The sequence below is a fragment of the Corapipo altera genome, unplaced genomic scaffold, assembly GCF_003945725.1.
Source record: "Corapipo altera isolate COAL_440 unplaced genomic scaffold, ASM394572v1 55, whole genome shotgun sequence".
NCBI classification, from domain to species: Eukaryota; Metazoa; Chordata; class Aves; order Passeriformes; family Pipridae; genus Corapipo; species Corapipo altera.
In genome coordinates, this window is record NW_020884882.1 from 5,751,291 (window position 1) to 5,765,264 (window position 13,974).

The 13,974-nt window shown below is 62.0% G+C and overlaps 1 protein-coding gene across 1 annotated transcript in view; it reads left to right on the forward strand.

Annotated features, from left to right (window-relative positions):
* Nucleotides 1-13,974, forward strand: part of COL7A1 (collagen type VII alpha 1 chain) — a 30,985-nt gene that overhangs the window by 12,318 nt on the left and 4,693 nt on the right. Inside the window, exons 41-108 of the mRNA XM_027640712.1 lie at nt 19-78; nt 189-224; nt 362-406; nt 636-671; nt 792-836; nt 941-976; nt 1,056-1,082; nt 1,183-1,215; nt 1,411-1,482; nt 1,586-1,645; nt 1,756-1,791; nt 1,934-2,014; nt 2,157-2,192; nt 2,263-2,307; nt 2,407-2,478; nt 2,628-2,672; nt 2,777-2,803; nt 2,885-2,926; nt 3,570-3,650; nt 3,816-3,851; nt 3,952-3,987; nt 4,073-4,153; nt 4,342-4,377; nt 4,595-4,666; nt 4,836-4,880; nt 5,062-5,097; nt 5,255-5,290; nt 5,385-5,489; nt 5,628-5,663; nt 5,837-5,872; nt 6,052-6,099; nt 6,219-6,254; nt 6,430-6,561; nt 6,719-6,928; nt 7,022-7,057; nt 7,246-7,290; nt 7,459-7,530; nt 7,662-7,706; nt 7,870-7,932; nt 8,015-8,059; nt 8,353-8,388; nt 8,668-8,703; nt 8,873-8,917; nt 9,138-9,170; nt 9,330-9,392; nt 9,481-9,516; nt 9,625-9,705; nt 9,805-9,873; nt 9,974-10,009; nt 10,133-10,171; nt 10,353-10,397; nt 10,546-10,590; nt 10,713-10,748; nt 10,875-10,934; nt 11,074-11,199; nt 11,326-11,397; nt 11,628-11,663; nt 11,899-11,958; nt 12,124-12,168; nt 12,242-12,277; nt 12,403-12,438; nt 12,534-12,590; nt 12,833-12,904; nt 13,164-13,235; nt 13,314-13,349; nt 13,432-13,512; nt 13,602-13,655; nt 13,873-13,926. Coding sequence (XP_027496513.1) covers nt 19-78; nt 189-224; nt 362-406; nt 636-671; nt 792-836; nt 941-976; nt 1,056-1,082; nt 1,183-1,215; nt 1,411-1,482; nt 1,586-1,645; nt 1,756-1,791; nt 1,934-2,014; nt 2,157-2,192; nt 2,263-2,307; nt 2,407-2,478; nt 2,628-2,672; nt 2,777-2,803; nt 2,885-2,926; nt 3,570-3,650; nt 3,816-3,851; nt 3,952-3,987; nt 4,073-4,153; nt 4,342-4,377; nt 4,595-4,666; nt 4,836-4,880; nt 5,062-5,097; nt 5,255-5,290; nt 5,385-5,489; nt 5,628-5,663; nt 5,837-5,872; nt 6,052-6,099; nt 6,219-6,254; nt 6,430-6,561; nt 6,719-6,928; nt 7,022-7,057; nt 7,246-7,290; nt 7,459-7,530; nt 7,662-7,706; nt 7,870-7,932; nt 8,015-8,059; nt 8,353-8,388; nt 8,668-8,703; nt 8,873-8,917; nt 9,138-9,170; nt 9,330-9,392; nt 9,481-9,516; nt 9,625-9,705; nt 9,805-9,873; nt 9,974-10,009; nt 10,133-10,171; nt 10,353-10,397; nt 10,546-10,590; nt 10,713-10,748; nt 10,875-10,934; nt 11,074-11,199; nt 11,326-11,397; nt 11,628-11,663; nt 11,899-11,958; nt 12,124-12,168; nt 12,242-12,277; nt 12,403-12,438; nt 12,534-12,590; nt 12,833-12,904; nt 13,164-13,235; nt 13,314-13,349; nt 13,432-13,512; nt 13,602-13,655; nt 13,873-13,926 — 3,699 coding nt within the window. The remainder of the gene's footprint in view (nt 1-18; nt 79-188; nt 225-361; nt 407-635; nt 672-791; nt 837-940; nt 977-1,055; nt 1,083-1,182; nt 1,216-1,410; nt 1,483-1,585; nt 1,646-1,755; nt 1,792-1,933; nt 2,015-2,156; nt 2,193-2,262; nt 2,308-2,406; nt 2,479-2,627; nt 2,673-2,776; nt 2,804-2,884; nt 2,927-3,569; nt 3,651-3,815; nt 3,852-3,951; nt 3,988-4,072; nt 4,154-4,341; nt 4,378-4,594; nt 4,667-4,835; nt 4,881-5,061; nt 5,098-5,254; nt 5,291-5,384; nt 5,490-5,627; nt 5,664-5,836; nt 5,873-6,051; nt 6,100-6,218; nt 6,255-6,429; nt 6,562-6,718; nt 6,929-7,021; nt 7,058-7,245; nt 7,291-7,458; nt 7,531-7,661; nt 7,707-7,869; nt 7,933-8,014; nt 8,060-8,352; nt 8,389-8,667; nt 8,704-8,872; nt 8,918-9,137; nt 9,171-9,329; nt 9,393-9,480; nt 9,517-9,624; nt 9,706-9,804; nt 9,874-9,973; nt 10,010-10,132; nt 10,172-10,352; nt 10,398-10,545; nt 10,591-10,712; nt 10,749-10,874; nt 10,935-11,073; nt 11,200-11,325; nt 11,398-11,627; nt 11,664-11,898; nt 11,959-12,123; nt 12,169-12,241; nt 12,278-12,402; nt 12,439-12,533; nt 12,591-12,832; nt 12,905-13,163; nt 13,236-13,313; nt 13,350-13,431; nt 13,513-13,601; nt 13,656-13,872; nt 13,927-13,974) is intronic.

Consider the following 13,974-nt stretch of genomic DNA (forward strand, 5'->3'; position numbering starts at 1 on the left):
ACCTTTCCTAATCCCCAGGGTGATAGCACAGAAGGTTTCCCAGGGTCACCTGGCCGCCCCGGGGACCCAGGAGATCGGGTGAGTTTCCTGAGAGAAGGTAAGATGAGCAGGAGCTGCCATGCTGGTGAGCCAAGCCCCAAAGGCACCCGCTTTGGACAGCCTAGGACAGTCTCTACCCTCCTTTGCAGGGCCCTCGGGGACCACCAGGGGAGCAGGGCAGGAAGGTGAGTGGTGCAGGGACTGAAGGGATGCTCTCACCTTGCCTTTGGCAGGATGAGAAGGGCTCTGGGTTCTGTGTCAGGACCCATGATGTCCCCCCATGGGTCCTGCTGCCCTTGACCCTGTTTTCCTCCTGCACCAGGGAGACCGTGGGGCACCAGGAGAACTGGGAGAGACGGGAGAGAAGGTGAGATGGCACTGGAGAGGGACTGTGCCATTCAACAGCATTGGCAGGTCCTGATGTCCTTGTGGCTCCATGATGGCTGTGTCTGGGTATTGCTGTCAGAACCCAGTGGTCTTGGATGGGATTAAGGGCTGGGCTGGGCTCTGAAGGGCTTTGGGGCAGTGTGGGGTGGAAATAGTGTGGCATGGAGGGAGGAAGGCTCCCTGAAACCCTCCTTTGCTTTGCTCTGCAGGGGGACCGTGGTGTGCCGGGCCCTGAGGGTGAGAAGGTAAATGTGCTGGAGTGACTCTGGCCATGCTGGAGTGACACCTGCTCTGCACTGATGCAGCCACCCTGGAATGGGGTGGCAGGATTCCCCTGACACCTTCCTCTTCCTCCTCTCCTGCAGGGTGAGACAGGAGCCCCGGGGCGCCCAGGGCCATCAGGCAGAGAGGTGAGTTGAGGCAGTGGTCATGATGCTGTGGAGCAGGGGCTGCCATGCCCTGGGGGCATGTCCCCAGGCACTTCCAGCCCCTGAGGTCTCTTCTCTTGCCACAGGGAGCTCCAGGGCTGACTGGCCCCCGTGGAGAGAAGGTGAGAGCAAAGTGGGGTCCCAGTGGGGTGGCAGGGATGGGTGGGGAAGAGGCTGACGATGACACCTGTCTTTCCACAGGGCGATCCAGGACCACCTGGCAAGCCAGTAAGTGATGCTGCCCAGCGGGTCCACCTCTGCCTGTCCCAGCCCCAGGACAGGGAGCAACGGGCAGCACCCAGCACGGTCTCCTCTGCTTCCCCCTCAGGCTCCTGTCGTGGCTGGTGTTGGAGGAGAGAAGGTAACTCTGCCCTAGCTGTGCCCTCCTGTCTTGCAACAGCATCCTCTGGGCATGGCCATGGCCTGGGAGGGGGATTGAACAGCTGGGCATTGACCTGAGGGGATTCTTGTCCTAGTCCCAGGCCTGGCTTTTCCCCATTTTTTCTGCAGTGGGGAAAAAGTGGGTGGTTTGGCATGCTGATTTTGTTTGCTCCAGGGTGACAGAGGATTCCCAGGACCAGAAGGACCTCCTGGCCCCAAGGGCGATACAGGAGATAAAGGTGCCCGTGTGAGTACTGCCTGAGGATGGAAGGCACAGGGCACATGGCATAGACCTCCTTGGACTCATGGTGCCTGTGCCATTGCTCCACGCTGCATCCTTTTGTGTCTAGGGCGCCCCTGGCCTGAGCATCCCAGGACCAGCTGGTCCCAAAGGCGAGCAGGGTGATCGGGTGAGTCTGAGTGCACCCCAGGGCACTAGCTCATGGTCCTGGTCCCTACCCTGGCATGGGGTCACTGAGGTTCCTGGTGACACATGCTCGCTCTTCTCTTCAACAACCAGGGTATCGTTGGCCTCACAGGCAGGAGTGGCCCAAAGGTACTGTCACTGCAGGAAGCTCTGCCCTCTATCCATCTGTCCATCCATCCATCTGTCCATCGGGCTCTGGAGGGGCTGTCCCTGCAGGCTGTGCCTCTTCTCCCCCATGCTGCCCTGACCTGTTGCCTCTTCCCTTGCCTAGGGTGACCCGGGGGAGCCAGGGGAGAAGGGGGAGCCAGGCCGAGCGGGCACCCCAGGGCAGACTGGGATGCGAGGCAAGGAGGTAGTATGGGGCAAAAGGGAGTCGGGACCAGGGGCCATGGGGCACTGTGGCCCCGAGGAGATGGGGGGCTGGCAGGGAGCAGGGGGATGCTGGTGACTTGTGCTTTTCTACCCTGGCCGGTGCCTGCTGACCTGTGCTACAGGGAGAACCAGGAGAGAAGGGTGACGAAGGCACCCCGGTAAGTGAGGGCCCACCAGGACCACTGTACCCCTCCCCACTGCCCCCCACTCAACCCTCTTTTCCCACAGGGTGAAGCGGGTCCACCTGGCAAACCTGGAGACAGGGGTCCCCGGGTAAGTGCGGGGCTGGGGGGCACCCTGGAGTAGGCGAGATGCCTGTGGCCTTTGGGGTGGCTCCTGCTAATGCACACCCTCCCTCTGTCCTCCAACCAGGGCCTCCCTGGCTATCGTGGCCTTCCTGGGGAGAAGGGTGACCCAGGGGACCCAGGTCCTGAAGGCAGGAATGTAAGTACCCCCCTGTGTGTGCCCACTGCTCCATGGGCACCACCACACCTTGCACCCCCTCGCCCTGCACCCACACTTACCCCAGGGGTTCCACTATGCCACGGGTCCCCCATTCGCTCCCCCTCTCACCCAATCCCTCTGTCCCACAGGGCAGCCCTGGAGCACCAGGGAACAAGGGTGACCGTGGGGAGCCGGTGAGTGATGCAGGGCCATGTGTGGCCCCCACCCCAGAGACAGCCCTGCCCTCCCTGGGCCTATGCCAGCTCCTCTTAACCCATTTCCCTTGCCCTTCTTTCAGGGACCTACTGGACCCCCAGGACGAACTGTAAGCTCTGCCCTCTCTTCTCCCTGCCCAGGGGCTGCTGCCCTGCCCCGAGTGCTCTGATAACTCCTCTTTGCCCCACAGGTCGACGTGGGGCTTGGAGGAGTGGGGGAAAAGGGTGAGAAGGTAATGAGTGAGTCCCTTGGATGCTGATGCTGGGATACCCTTTTCTATCCCCTGCTGGGCTCTGCCTGGGCACTGGGATCATGGTCCATCAAGCCCTCCCTGCCCAAAACAGCCCCTGCCATGTGGAGGTGATGTGCACCACAGCTGAGAGGCACATGGGATCTGGGGGGCATGTGGGATCTGGGGGACATGTAGGCTGACACTCCTGCAGAGTGCTGAGAGGAAGGTGTCATTTTGCAAGGTCCCTGTAGGGCTGAGGTCCCCAAAGGAGCCAGCATGCTCCTGACCCCAGCCCCACAGGTGTCCTGTGGCAGCACCCCACACTCTTGGCATTCTGCATTTATGGCCCAGCTTAGGTCAGGGCAGTTTTGGCCTCAGGCTGTGCTCTGTGCTGGGTGGCATCATGGTCCCAAGCCATGGCCAAGCTGGCTCCTGGCTCAGCAGTACTGCCCAGTACATTTCTTCTGTGACCTCTCTCTGGCCCCTCAGGGGCTGTGTTGAGTCCAGCCACTTCTTTTTCAATCTCTTATTTTGAGACCCTTGCTATCATCCCACCCTCAAACCACAGAGGTGCTCAGCATGTGCTCAGGCACAGGCTCGGCACAGGGCAGTACCTTCTGACCACTGTGCCCTTCCCTGGCAGGGGGACCCTGGGGACCCTGGGGAGGATGGTGCGAAGGGCACCCGTGGCGATTCCGGCTCCCCTGGCCTGCCTGGAGAGAGGGTAGGTGCTGGGTCCCTGGTGTGGGAAGTGGTGGGGCAGCACGGCAGGCGATGATGTTCTGCAGGAGAGCTGGGGATCCTGGTGTGCAGAAGGTGGCTGGTGAGCACCCAGAATCCCTTCCTATTCCCCCCATGCCCCAGTGCTGAGTGTATCTCTCTCTTGCAGGGTGTGGAGGGCCCCCGTGGCTCCCCCGGCGCACGGGTGAGTGTTCCCATTCCCACAGGGATCTGGGTAGGGGACCTGTGCCCTGTTCATCTCCTGTTCATGGGAGATGATGCTCACTGCTCTTCTCACCCCACAGGGGGACCCTGGGGACCGAGGCCTTCCAGGAGAGAAGGTGAGGGGACTGGGGGCTGGGGGCTGCCCCATGACACCCCCATCCCATCTCACAGCTCCAGCACTCCTGCCCTACTCTCTTACAGGGAGAACGTGGCCCACCAGGTCTGGATGGCCGCAATGGGCTGGAAGGCAAACCTGGGCCACCAGGCCCTGCTGGGCTGCGGGTGAGCATGGTCAGGAGAGGGGTATATGGCTGTCCCTGGGCACTGCAGGTGGGAGCTGTGGGATGGAGGGATGATGGTGCTGGAGGAGCTGTTCCCCTGGACACCCTCTGCTCCAGGCTGGGGATGTTCCGGCAGGGGGCTTTGGCAGGATAGGGGTGTCCCTGCTCTCACCTTCTTCTTGTCTGCAGGGGGACCCGGGGAAGCAGGGAGACCCTGGCCGGGATGTAAGTACCTCTGGAGAGGGCAGGTTTTGGTTGTGCTCCTGCTGGGGCCATCGTACTTGCAAGGGACTGATGTCCTGTTCCATTCTTCTTGGTCTGGGGCAGTGCAGCAGGACCCAGCAGCATGCCACTGTCCCAGTCACACTCCCTCCTCCCGGAGCTGGCTGGGGCAGATGGATGCCCTGCTGCCCTGTGCTCCCTCCATCTCCTTTCCCTGCAGGGGCTGCCTGGGCTGCGTGGGGAGCAGGGACCACCTGGCCCTGTGGGCCCACTGGGACCACCTGGCATCCCTGTAAGTACCAGCCACCCTACATCCTGCCCCATGCCTTCTGCTGAATCCCAGCTGGGTCCATCTTCTGAGGCTTGCTCTGTGCCCAGCTCCCCGTTCCCTGCACCCTGGGGCTGTGGTGAGGCTGGTGGAGAGCTGGGGGGCCTCTCTCACTACCTTTTCTTCCTCCCAGGGCAAACCTGGTGAGGATGGCAAACCCGGCCTCAACGGCAAGAATGTGAGTAGGGGGACCAGGGCTGGGTTTTGGAGCTCTCCCAGGGGTGCTGAGGGACAGTGATCCCAGTACGACACAAAGGCGAGGGGAGGATGTGGCAAAGCTCTGAGCCAACCCCCTGTCCTGTGTGGTGCCCATGCTGAGATGGTCAAGTCAGGCTCTGACTGGCAGCCTTTGTCCCCAGGGAGAAGATGGAACACCAGGAGAGGATGGGAGAAAGGTAAGGGGATGAACCATGGGTGGTCCCTGTGTGGTCCCTGCATGGTCCCCCTGTGATCTCCACAAGTCTGGTGGCTCCTCCCTGCCTGGCCCAGGAGAATCATTTCGGGGCATGTGAATGGGGCAGCATCCCTCTAACTCCTTTCTCTTCTGGTTAGGGAGACAAAGGTGATACAGGACCACCTGGCAGAGAGGTGAGTACTCCCTGCAGAGGAGTGTGCTGATGGGGGCTGCTGAGTACATGTCCCTGGGTCCCAGGTCCTGGAGGTGACACAGCTCTCTCATCAGGGCCGCAGTGGTGCCAAGGGCGAGCCGGGGGATAGAGGTGTGCCAGGCCCTCTCGGCCCCCCTGGCCTTCCCGGTGTCCCAGGGCAGGTCGGCCCCCCAGGCCAGGTGCGTAGTTCTCAAGCCCACAGTGCCACCCAGCACCAGACCCTGGAGTCAGGCAGGACCCCTGTCCATGGCTCCTTCAGGGCACTGCCCTGTGTCCCTGGGTTTTGCGTGCCATTGTGTCCCCTCTGTGTCTTCCAGGGCTCCCCAGGCCTCCGTGGGGTAGCTGGACCAAAGGTAAGTGTGCTCCTGCCCCAGAGCCCCTCAAGGCAAAGGTCTGGGGGACCCTATGCCAGAGGGAACAAGTCCTTGGCAGGCTCCCAAGATGACAGGGCTGGACCCTGGTGCTGCAGTTGGTGCCAGGCAGCCTGACTCTGCCTGCCCCCCTTGACCCCTTTGCTGTGTTTCAGGGGGACCCAGGGGAGCCCGGGCTGCAAGGAGAGCCGGTGAGTACCCAGCACTGAGCCTTACAAGTTGCCAGCACCCCAGGGTGGTGGCAACCACAGCCCCTGTTCAGGCAGCACCAAAAGTGTTAACTCTGAAACCTGAGGTCAGCACCAGCACTGCTCACCTCACCTACTGCACCTCTACACTCTTTTCATTCCCTCTTTCTCTGCAAACCTAGGGGCGACCTGGCAGCCCTGGAGTACGTGGAGACCCTGGGACTGCAGTGGTGAGTCCCTGTCCTTACTGCTGGACTGGGACATCAGCTCTGGGGTACAGAGGACTGTCCACAGCCCTGACAGTGGGAGCAGGCTAACACCCACTTGGTTTTTAACGTCTTTATTGCAGAATGTTGAACGTAGCCTGGAAGCGCTTGGCATCAAGGTATGTATTTCCTGGCTGTTGGGCTGGGGTTTGTTCCTGCCGCATGGCAGCAGGAGGGGGACATGGGAGTTGGTGAGAGATCTGAGCAATCAAGGGCAGCTTAGCAGGGCTGTGGGGTGCTGCCACAGCTGGGTTGCACTGATGTCCTGACTGGTGTGTCTTTCCTCCCTCCCAGATTTCATCCCTGAAGGAGCTCACAGGTGCCTATGATGGGAGCTCGGACTCAATTCTGCCTGTGTCGGAGCGACTGCGGGGCCAGAAGGGCAGTCGGGGGGATCCAGGAGAGAGGGGGCCCCCAGGCCGAGAGGTGAGCGGAGCCAGGCTCAATGCCAAGCCCCAACATGCTGCCCCACTTGTGGTACCTGTTCTGGCTGGGAGGGGTGTGCAGCCAGCTCAGCCCTGGGGGGCTCGGGAGGGGCTGACAGCTGCAGGGCTGGCTCTGCAGCATGGCTTATGTTTTGCAGGGCTCCTTAGGCTTCCCTGGCGAACGAGGACCCAAAGGTGACAAGGGGGACCCAGGCACCCCTGGCCCCCAAGGCCCCATGGGCCGGGCCGTGGGTGAGCGGGGTCCCGAGGGCCTGCCTGGGCAGGCTGGGGAGCCTGGCAAGCCAGGCATTCCCGGGGTGCCAGGCCGGGCTGGGGAGCTGGGGGAACCCGGGCGGCCTGGTGAGAAGGTGAGTGTGTGTGGAAGTGTGAGGGGGAGGCTGGGGCACCTGGTCCAGGGGCTTGGGGACAGCGCTGTGACAGCCATCACGTTGTGTTCACAGGGCGACCGGGGCGAGAAGGGCGACCGAGGTGAGCAGGTGAGCTGGGAGAGGGAGATGGTCCACTCCATCTCCCCTTGTGTTGTGCCCCTCTTGAAGGGACACAGGGCTGTCAAACGGGCTGGCAGATGCCCTGTGGAGGCCAGGAGTGGTCATACCAGGATGGCTCTGCTCCCCCATGCCCTGTTGTCCTCTTTGGTGCTCAAGCTATTTCTCTACCTTTCCAGGGCAGGGATGGCTTGCCTGGACCCCAAGGACCCCCAGGACCCAAGGTAGGTGATGGCTGTTGCTGGTGACCATCCTCAGGATGCCAGCCTGCACCTCTGGGGATGGATAGTCACGTCCAGTCCCTTGGCACAGGGTCTTGGGGAGGGCTGTGCCCCCAATGAGACCTTCCTGGGGTCCCCTGGGTGCTGGCCCTGACTATTCCCTGCCCACAGGCAGACGTGGTGGAAGGCAGCCTGATGGGCTTTCCTGGTGAGCGTGGCCCCGTTGGACCCAAGGGAGCGAAGGTGTGTGGCTGGGCAGGGAGGAGAGGGGCAGCCAAGGCAATTGAGCCAGGGTAACATGATCAGCTGGGGCTGGGGATGATGGCAGGGTAGAGGGACAGCAGGGGCTGATGGCATCTGTCTTCCCAACACAGGGTGAGCCTGGAGTCGAGGGCGAGCGGGGACCCAAAGGAGATAAGGTCTGAGGTCACAACTGTCCCATTGCCAAAGTAGCAGCCTCATGGAGCAAAGCCCTGCATGGGGGCACTGCTGGGGGCACCCCTCTTTGGGTGTCAGCAGGCCCTGAAACATCATGGGAAGGTCCCTGCCTGTCCTGTGACTCTGTGCCTGTCCCAACTGCAGGGTGAAGGTGGCTTGCGGGGTGACCGAGGGGAGCCTGGTGAGAAGGGCAGGGATGGTGCCCCAGTGAGTACTGCACTGTTCCCCTGCCTAGCACTGACCCCAGACCCCTGCCTGGCACTGACCCTGTCTCCATCTCTTGCTCCAGGGTCTCCCTGGTGAGAGAGGGCTGGCTGGCCCCGAAGGGAAGCCGGTGAGTGGGGACATAGTGGAGGGATGCAGGCTGGGAGTGGGGAAAGGTCCTGTGGTCCCACACCAGCCTCCACCAACACCAGTGGGAGCGTTCATGCCTCTTTCATCTCCTTTTCCCCCACCCCATGCAGGCCCTGGAGGCCTTTAGGGGGCCTTCCCCCACACCTACCTTCCATAAGCACCCTGGCTGGGTACCATACAACAGGAATGGAGAGCATCCCTGGGAGGGAGGCAGGGCTGTGTGGGAGTGGGGTGTTCCTCCTTACCCACTGACTCTGATGTGGTTCTTTGCAGGGTTTACCAGGCTTCCCTGGCGTGCTGGGACGCCCGGTAGGTGTCTGTGTGTCCCCTGTGTCCCTGTGCCTCCCCCATCTCAGCACACACCTGGGGGCTCCTAGCCATGAGTTCTTGGTGAAGCTGTGGGGTCATGCTGCTGTGGGGGTGGGTGCTTGGCCCCCTGCATCTTAGCAGGAGCCATCTAGGCTTGTCTTACTTGGTGTGGGTGCTTTCCAGAGCCACTGGCATTGTCTGGTTCTCCTCACCCATGGAAACCCCTCCTCACTGGCGGAAACCCCTCCCTGTAGTGACTCCATCTCTTTCTCCCTTCAGGGCAACCAGGGAGACCCAGGACCCCCAGGACCTCCGGTAAGGTGCCACCCTGTACCACATGCAAGGGAGACATCAGCCAGGCTGGATGTTCCCCCAGGGAGCAGGGGTGGGGTGGCAGTGCTGAGACCAAGCAGCCCTGCTGCCCTCTCCCTGTCCTGGGCCAGCAACAAGCACCACCTCAATAATGTCTCCTTGTTCTCTGCAGGGCAGCACTGGCCCACCAGGGACCCAGGGCCCAGCTGGGACCAAGGTATGGCATTGGCATCTGCATTGGCATTGCCATCTCCAACCTGGCAGAGGGAAGTGGTGCCTTGCCAGATTTGAGGGCTGGAGGGAGGGCCACATTTTGGGAAGTTTTGGGCTAGAGGGAGGGAGATTTTGGCCTGGATCCAGGTGTGGAGACATGGCTGTGACTGCGGCAGCTGGTGCGTTGGAACGGTTTTGGGTTGATGCAAGTGCATTCTTTTCAGGGTGATCCAGGGGAACCTGGCTCCGGCATCCGTGTGAGTACTCACACCATCCCTACTAGCACCCACATGGCCCTTCCAAAGCCATCCAGCCTCCCCAAAATCAGCCAGTCCCACCACAACACATCTCCCCACAGGGGCAGCCAAGGTCCTGGCTGTGCTGTCCCCTCTCTGATGAGGCTGTTTCCATTGCAGGGCTTGCCTGGTCCCCAGGGCAGCATGGGGCTGCCAGGGCCCCCTGGCCCCCCTGGCCCAGGGGTAGGTATTTGCAACCCCCCGAACCTGCCCCTTGGCCATTCCTGGTACCTGAGATGCTGCTTGATTTCTGCTTGTGTCTCCGTTGCAGGGCCCACCAGGTGTCCCTGGGCAGCCAGGACAAGTGGTGAGTGTTTTGTGTCCCTCCTGCCTGGTTGCCTTCACTATGGGTGCTCAGGGCTGCCTGGGGAGCTGCCTGGACTCCACGGCCCAGCCCCACTCCTACTGTCTGCAGGGGGAGAGTGGGAAGCCTGGTGTACCAGGCAGGGATGGCGTGCCAGGGAAGGACGGCGAGGCAGGGATGCCTGGGAAGATGGTACGTTGCTACTCACCCTGTCCCATCCCAGCGGGAGCCCCACGAGGCTCAGCCTGGGGTGTCTGCAGCTGAGGCTGAGGGCTATGCTGCTTATGCCAGGGCATGCCAGGACCTTCGGGCCCTGCTGGTCCCAAGGGAGAGCCAGGGGATGCCGGAGCCCCGGGGCAGGTGAGTTCAGAACTGCCTTGTCTGGTGTTCCTGGTCAGGATGAGGGGGAGCATCCCCATGCAGCCCTGCTCACCTGCCCCCTCTCTCCTCTGTGCCCCAGGCCATCGCTGGCCCCCCTGGCCCCAAAGGCGAGAAGGTGAGAAGCCAGGGTGGGAAGGTGGGAGGTGGGGGAACCCCCACCCCTGGGAGCTGCCAAAGCCCCCAAAGCTGGCGCTGGCATATGCTGTGGGCATGTCTGCTCACTTGTGTCTCCCTGCAGGGAGAGCCAGTGCTGCTGGAGGGTGTGCTGGGAGAGCCTGTGAGTTGGCCCCGTAGACCTCATCACCCACACTAACCTAATCTCCCCCCGTTAACTTTTCCCCCCGCATTAACTTTGTTCCCCCCATTAACATCATTCCCCTCTCCCACCACCTCTGCCTTCTGTGGGACAAGCCAGCCCTGTGGCCACCCCCTCCCCTAACACTGCTCTCCCCCCACAGGGCTCCAAGGGTGACAGAGGCTTGCCAGGCCCCAAGGGCGAGAAGGTGGGTGCTACCCTGGAGGATGGTGAGGAGGGGGCTTTGGGGGCCCTGGGCTTCCTGGCTGCTTGGCCATAGTGTGGGGATCCAGCTGCAGCTGTTGCCCCAATCCACCCTCCCATATGCCTACTTTTTCCTTGTTTTCTCCTGCCAGGGGGAGCCAGGAAGATTCGGGGAGCCAGGAGATCCTGGGGAAGATGTGAGTAGGAGGCATGTGGATGCTGGGGTGGATGCTGGGGGTGGTGGCTGCTGTTGGGGTGCGGGATCTGTGCCCTTGTCACCTACTGGCCAGCCCTTCTTGGGGGCTTGATGTCTTCACAGGGAGCCAAGGGGTCTTCCGGAGCCAAAGGGGAGAAGGTATGTGTTCCCTGCTCCCAGAGGGGCTCCCCAGCCCTAGGGGGATGCTCTGGATGTCACAGTGCTCCTGGCACCGCTGTGCCCACCAGCCAGGGAATGTGCCACATGCTTTCTGCCACCACACAGGGATCACCGGGTGTCGGTGCACGGGGACCACCAGGACAGGATGGGCCTCCAGGTTTGAAGGTAATTCCTGCCCCCATGTCACCCTGGCTCTCATCACATCCCCAGTGCCCAGGTGATGCCCTAGCTTTGCTGGCCAAGGGAAAAGCACAGTCCTAAGGGGCTGCTTTCCTGGGCCCCATCTCTTTCTTCCCTGATTCAGGGGGACACTGGCTTGCCAGGATTACCAGGACCCCCAGGCTTAGCAGGCATTGCTGGGACGCCAGGACAGCCAGGCCTGAGAGGGGACAATGGGCAGCCTGGCCCTCCAGGTCCCCCAGGAGAGAGGGTAAAGACTGCAACCAGAACCTGGTCCTAGTGACACTGGACCCTTGGGCAGTGTCAGCAAGGCCCCTGCAAGCCCCACTGCTTCCTAGCCACAGTCCCTGCCCACTCACTGTTTTTTCCCTGCCAGGGTTTGATTGGCTTTCCAGGCAGAGATGGCACTGCTGGACCACCAGGACCTGTGGGGCCCCCAGGGCCCGCTGTGAGTATGGTGCCACAGCAGTCCTGGGGCTGTAGGCTCTGCCCTGGCTCCTCTGCTGGCTCAGACAGGGGGACAGGGACCCACCTGGCACTTCCCTGGCCCTTGAGCCTGGGGGTTGCCAGGGTCTCTGGTACTGGGTGAGAACCGCTGTGGGAGTCTGAGGAATGCTTTGCAGTGCACCTGGCAGTGTCTTCCTCCTGTGGCTTGCTCACCCTTCTCCTTTCTTTTAGGGCATACAAGGGGCCCCTGGCCTGAAGGGTGACAAGGTAGGATGGGGACAACCCTATAGCATGAAGAGTGTGATGCTGCTTCTCTTGTGGGGTGTCCCTGCAGCCACCTCCCCCCTAAGAGTGCTGAGCCTGCTCTGGATGGTGGCACATGGGAGCCTGAAGAAGTGCCAGGCACCCAGGGAGATGCTGGGGACTGTGGGGTGTCCCCTGGCATGGGGGGTACATGACAGGGCTGGGAGGACAGGGTTGAACTGTTGCCTTCCCCTGGCAGGGCGCTCCAGGGGCTGGGCTGCCAGGAGCCAGAGGCGAGCGTGGAGACCCGGGGCCACGGGTAGGTACTGCCAGAGCGCCCCATGTGCCCACAGGCAGGGACAGGAAATCCCACATTGTCAGCCCTGAGGGGACTCTGAGCCAGACCTGCACCTGTTCCTGGGGTGAGATGATGCTGGAGTGTCCCCATTCCAAGCCCCCTTCTCACATCCTTTCCTTCCCACAGGGTGAAGACGGGCGCCCAGGGCCAGAAGGGGATCGTGGGCCAGTGGTAAGTACCTCCCTTCCCCAGCTGCACCCCAATCCAGGCTCCTCCCTAACCAACCCTCTCTTCTCTCCCACAGGGCTTGCCTGGGAACCGGGGGGAGCGTGGGGACAAGGTAAGGGAATCTATGGGCTGGGGAACTGCGGGGGGCAAATGATGCACCTCCAGGGATTGGGGTCTCCAGGGAGGTGCTGCCTGTTCCCTACTGTGCGTGCTTGCAGCATCTCACCTTCCTCACAGGGGGACCTTGGGGCCCCAGGACCTAAAGGAGACAAGGTGAGTCCCCAGAGCGGGGGGGGGCAGTGGGAGAGCAGACAGCAGCCCTGACCCTGCTGCTCATCCCCACCTCTCTCCCTCCTTTGGGTGTACAGGGTGATACTGTGGTGGTGGAGGGGCCGCCTGGAGCACGGGGCAGCAAAGGGGAGCCGGTAAGAGCTGTCCCTAACCTCCCTCTTCCCATCTTCCCTGTCCCTCTGGGAGGTGCTGAGGGAACTTCTTCCTGCTGAGGGGGAAGCATTGCTGCTTCCCTTGCAGAGCACATTTTCTCTTTTCCTTCAGCCTGGCTATGGACTCCCTTGTCCCTGCCCACAGGGAATCTGTCTCCCCCACCCTCATGTGTGTCTGAGCTTCTCCCATCCCCTGACCCCTCCCTGTGTTTCCCCCTTTGCAGGGAGACCGAGGCCTGAAGGGCACAGAAGGGGACAAGGGGGACAAGGGGGAGCAAGGCATGCCTGGAGAGAAGGTACAGTGCTGGGAGGACTAGTGCAGGACTGGGAGTGGCTGGGTTGGGGACCATGGAGGGCTATTGACAGGACGTTGAACAGAGGGAGCAGGGCATGACGGCATCCCTGTGCCCCATGGACTGATGCTTCTGGGCACTTTGACATGGTGCAAGGGGAGCTGCTGGATCCAGCCTCAGGGGTGACCACAGCTGTGCTGTGGCCAGGCAGTGGCTGGAGTTTTTCCTTCTGTCCTGTGTCGATCTGGGGTTTTTCTTGCAGGGGATGAGGGGTGAGCAAGGTGAGAAGGGCTCCACAGGCTTTCCTGGGGCACGCGGCCCTGGTGGGCAGAAGGTAAGGAGCTGAGCATACCCCACTGCTGGTGGCACCATCCCCTTTGCCTGCCCTGACCGATGCCTTTGCCTTCCCCAGGGAGAGGTTGGAGCCTTGGGAGAGCCTGGTGAGCCGGTGAGGAGCTGCATCTTGGTGCTGCTGCCACCCTGCTATAGGACAGGAGCGGACCCCTGTCACACTGTGTGCTCTCCCACAGGGTCAGCCTGGCCGTGACGGGATCCCTGGAGCTCGGGGAGAGAAGGGGGACATGGGACCTGTGGGCATGCGTGGCCTCAAGGTGGGTTGTCCTCTCTGGCTGCTGGTGTTTTCCTGGCCAGGACCAGTGCCAGTGTGGCATAGCTCTGACACCCCTCCTCATCCTCACAGGGTGAACGGGGCATGAAAGGTGCCTGTGGCCTCAATGGGGAGAAGGGTGAGAAGGTGAGTGGGTGCCTGCAGGGTGCTGCAGGAGCCTCGATGTTACCTGGAGGCTGTGGCCCTTTGGATCCCCTCCACCAGCCAGCTGGAGCAGGGAGATGGCTGAGGCCAGACCTTGACCTTGCAACAGGGTCATGAGGTCCCCTCCTCAGCCTATGGCTCTGGGGTGAGCACTGAGGGTGCAGGACTGACTGCTCTGCCTCTCTCCTGCCTGCTGTAGGGGGATCCGGGGATCCCGGGGCGCTCGGGGCTGTCAGGGAGGAAAGGTGAGCCGGTAAGTACCTCACTGACACCAGGGTGGGACAGGAGCACATGGCTGATG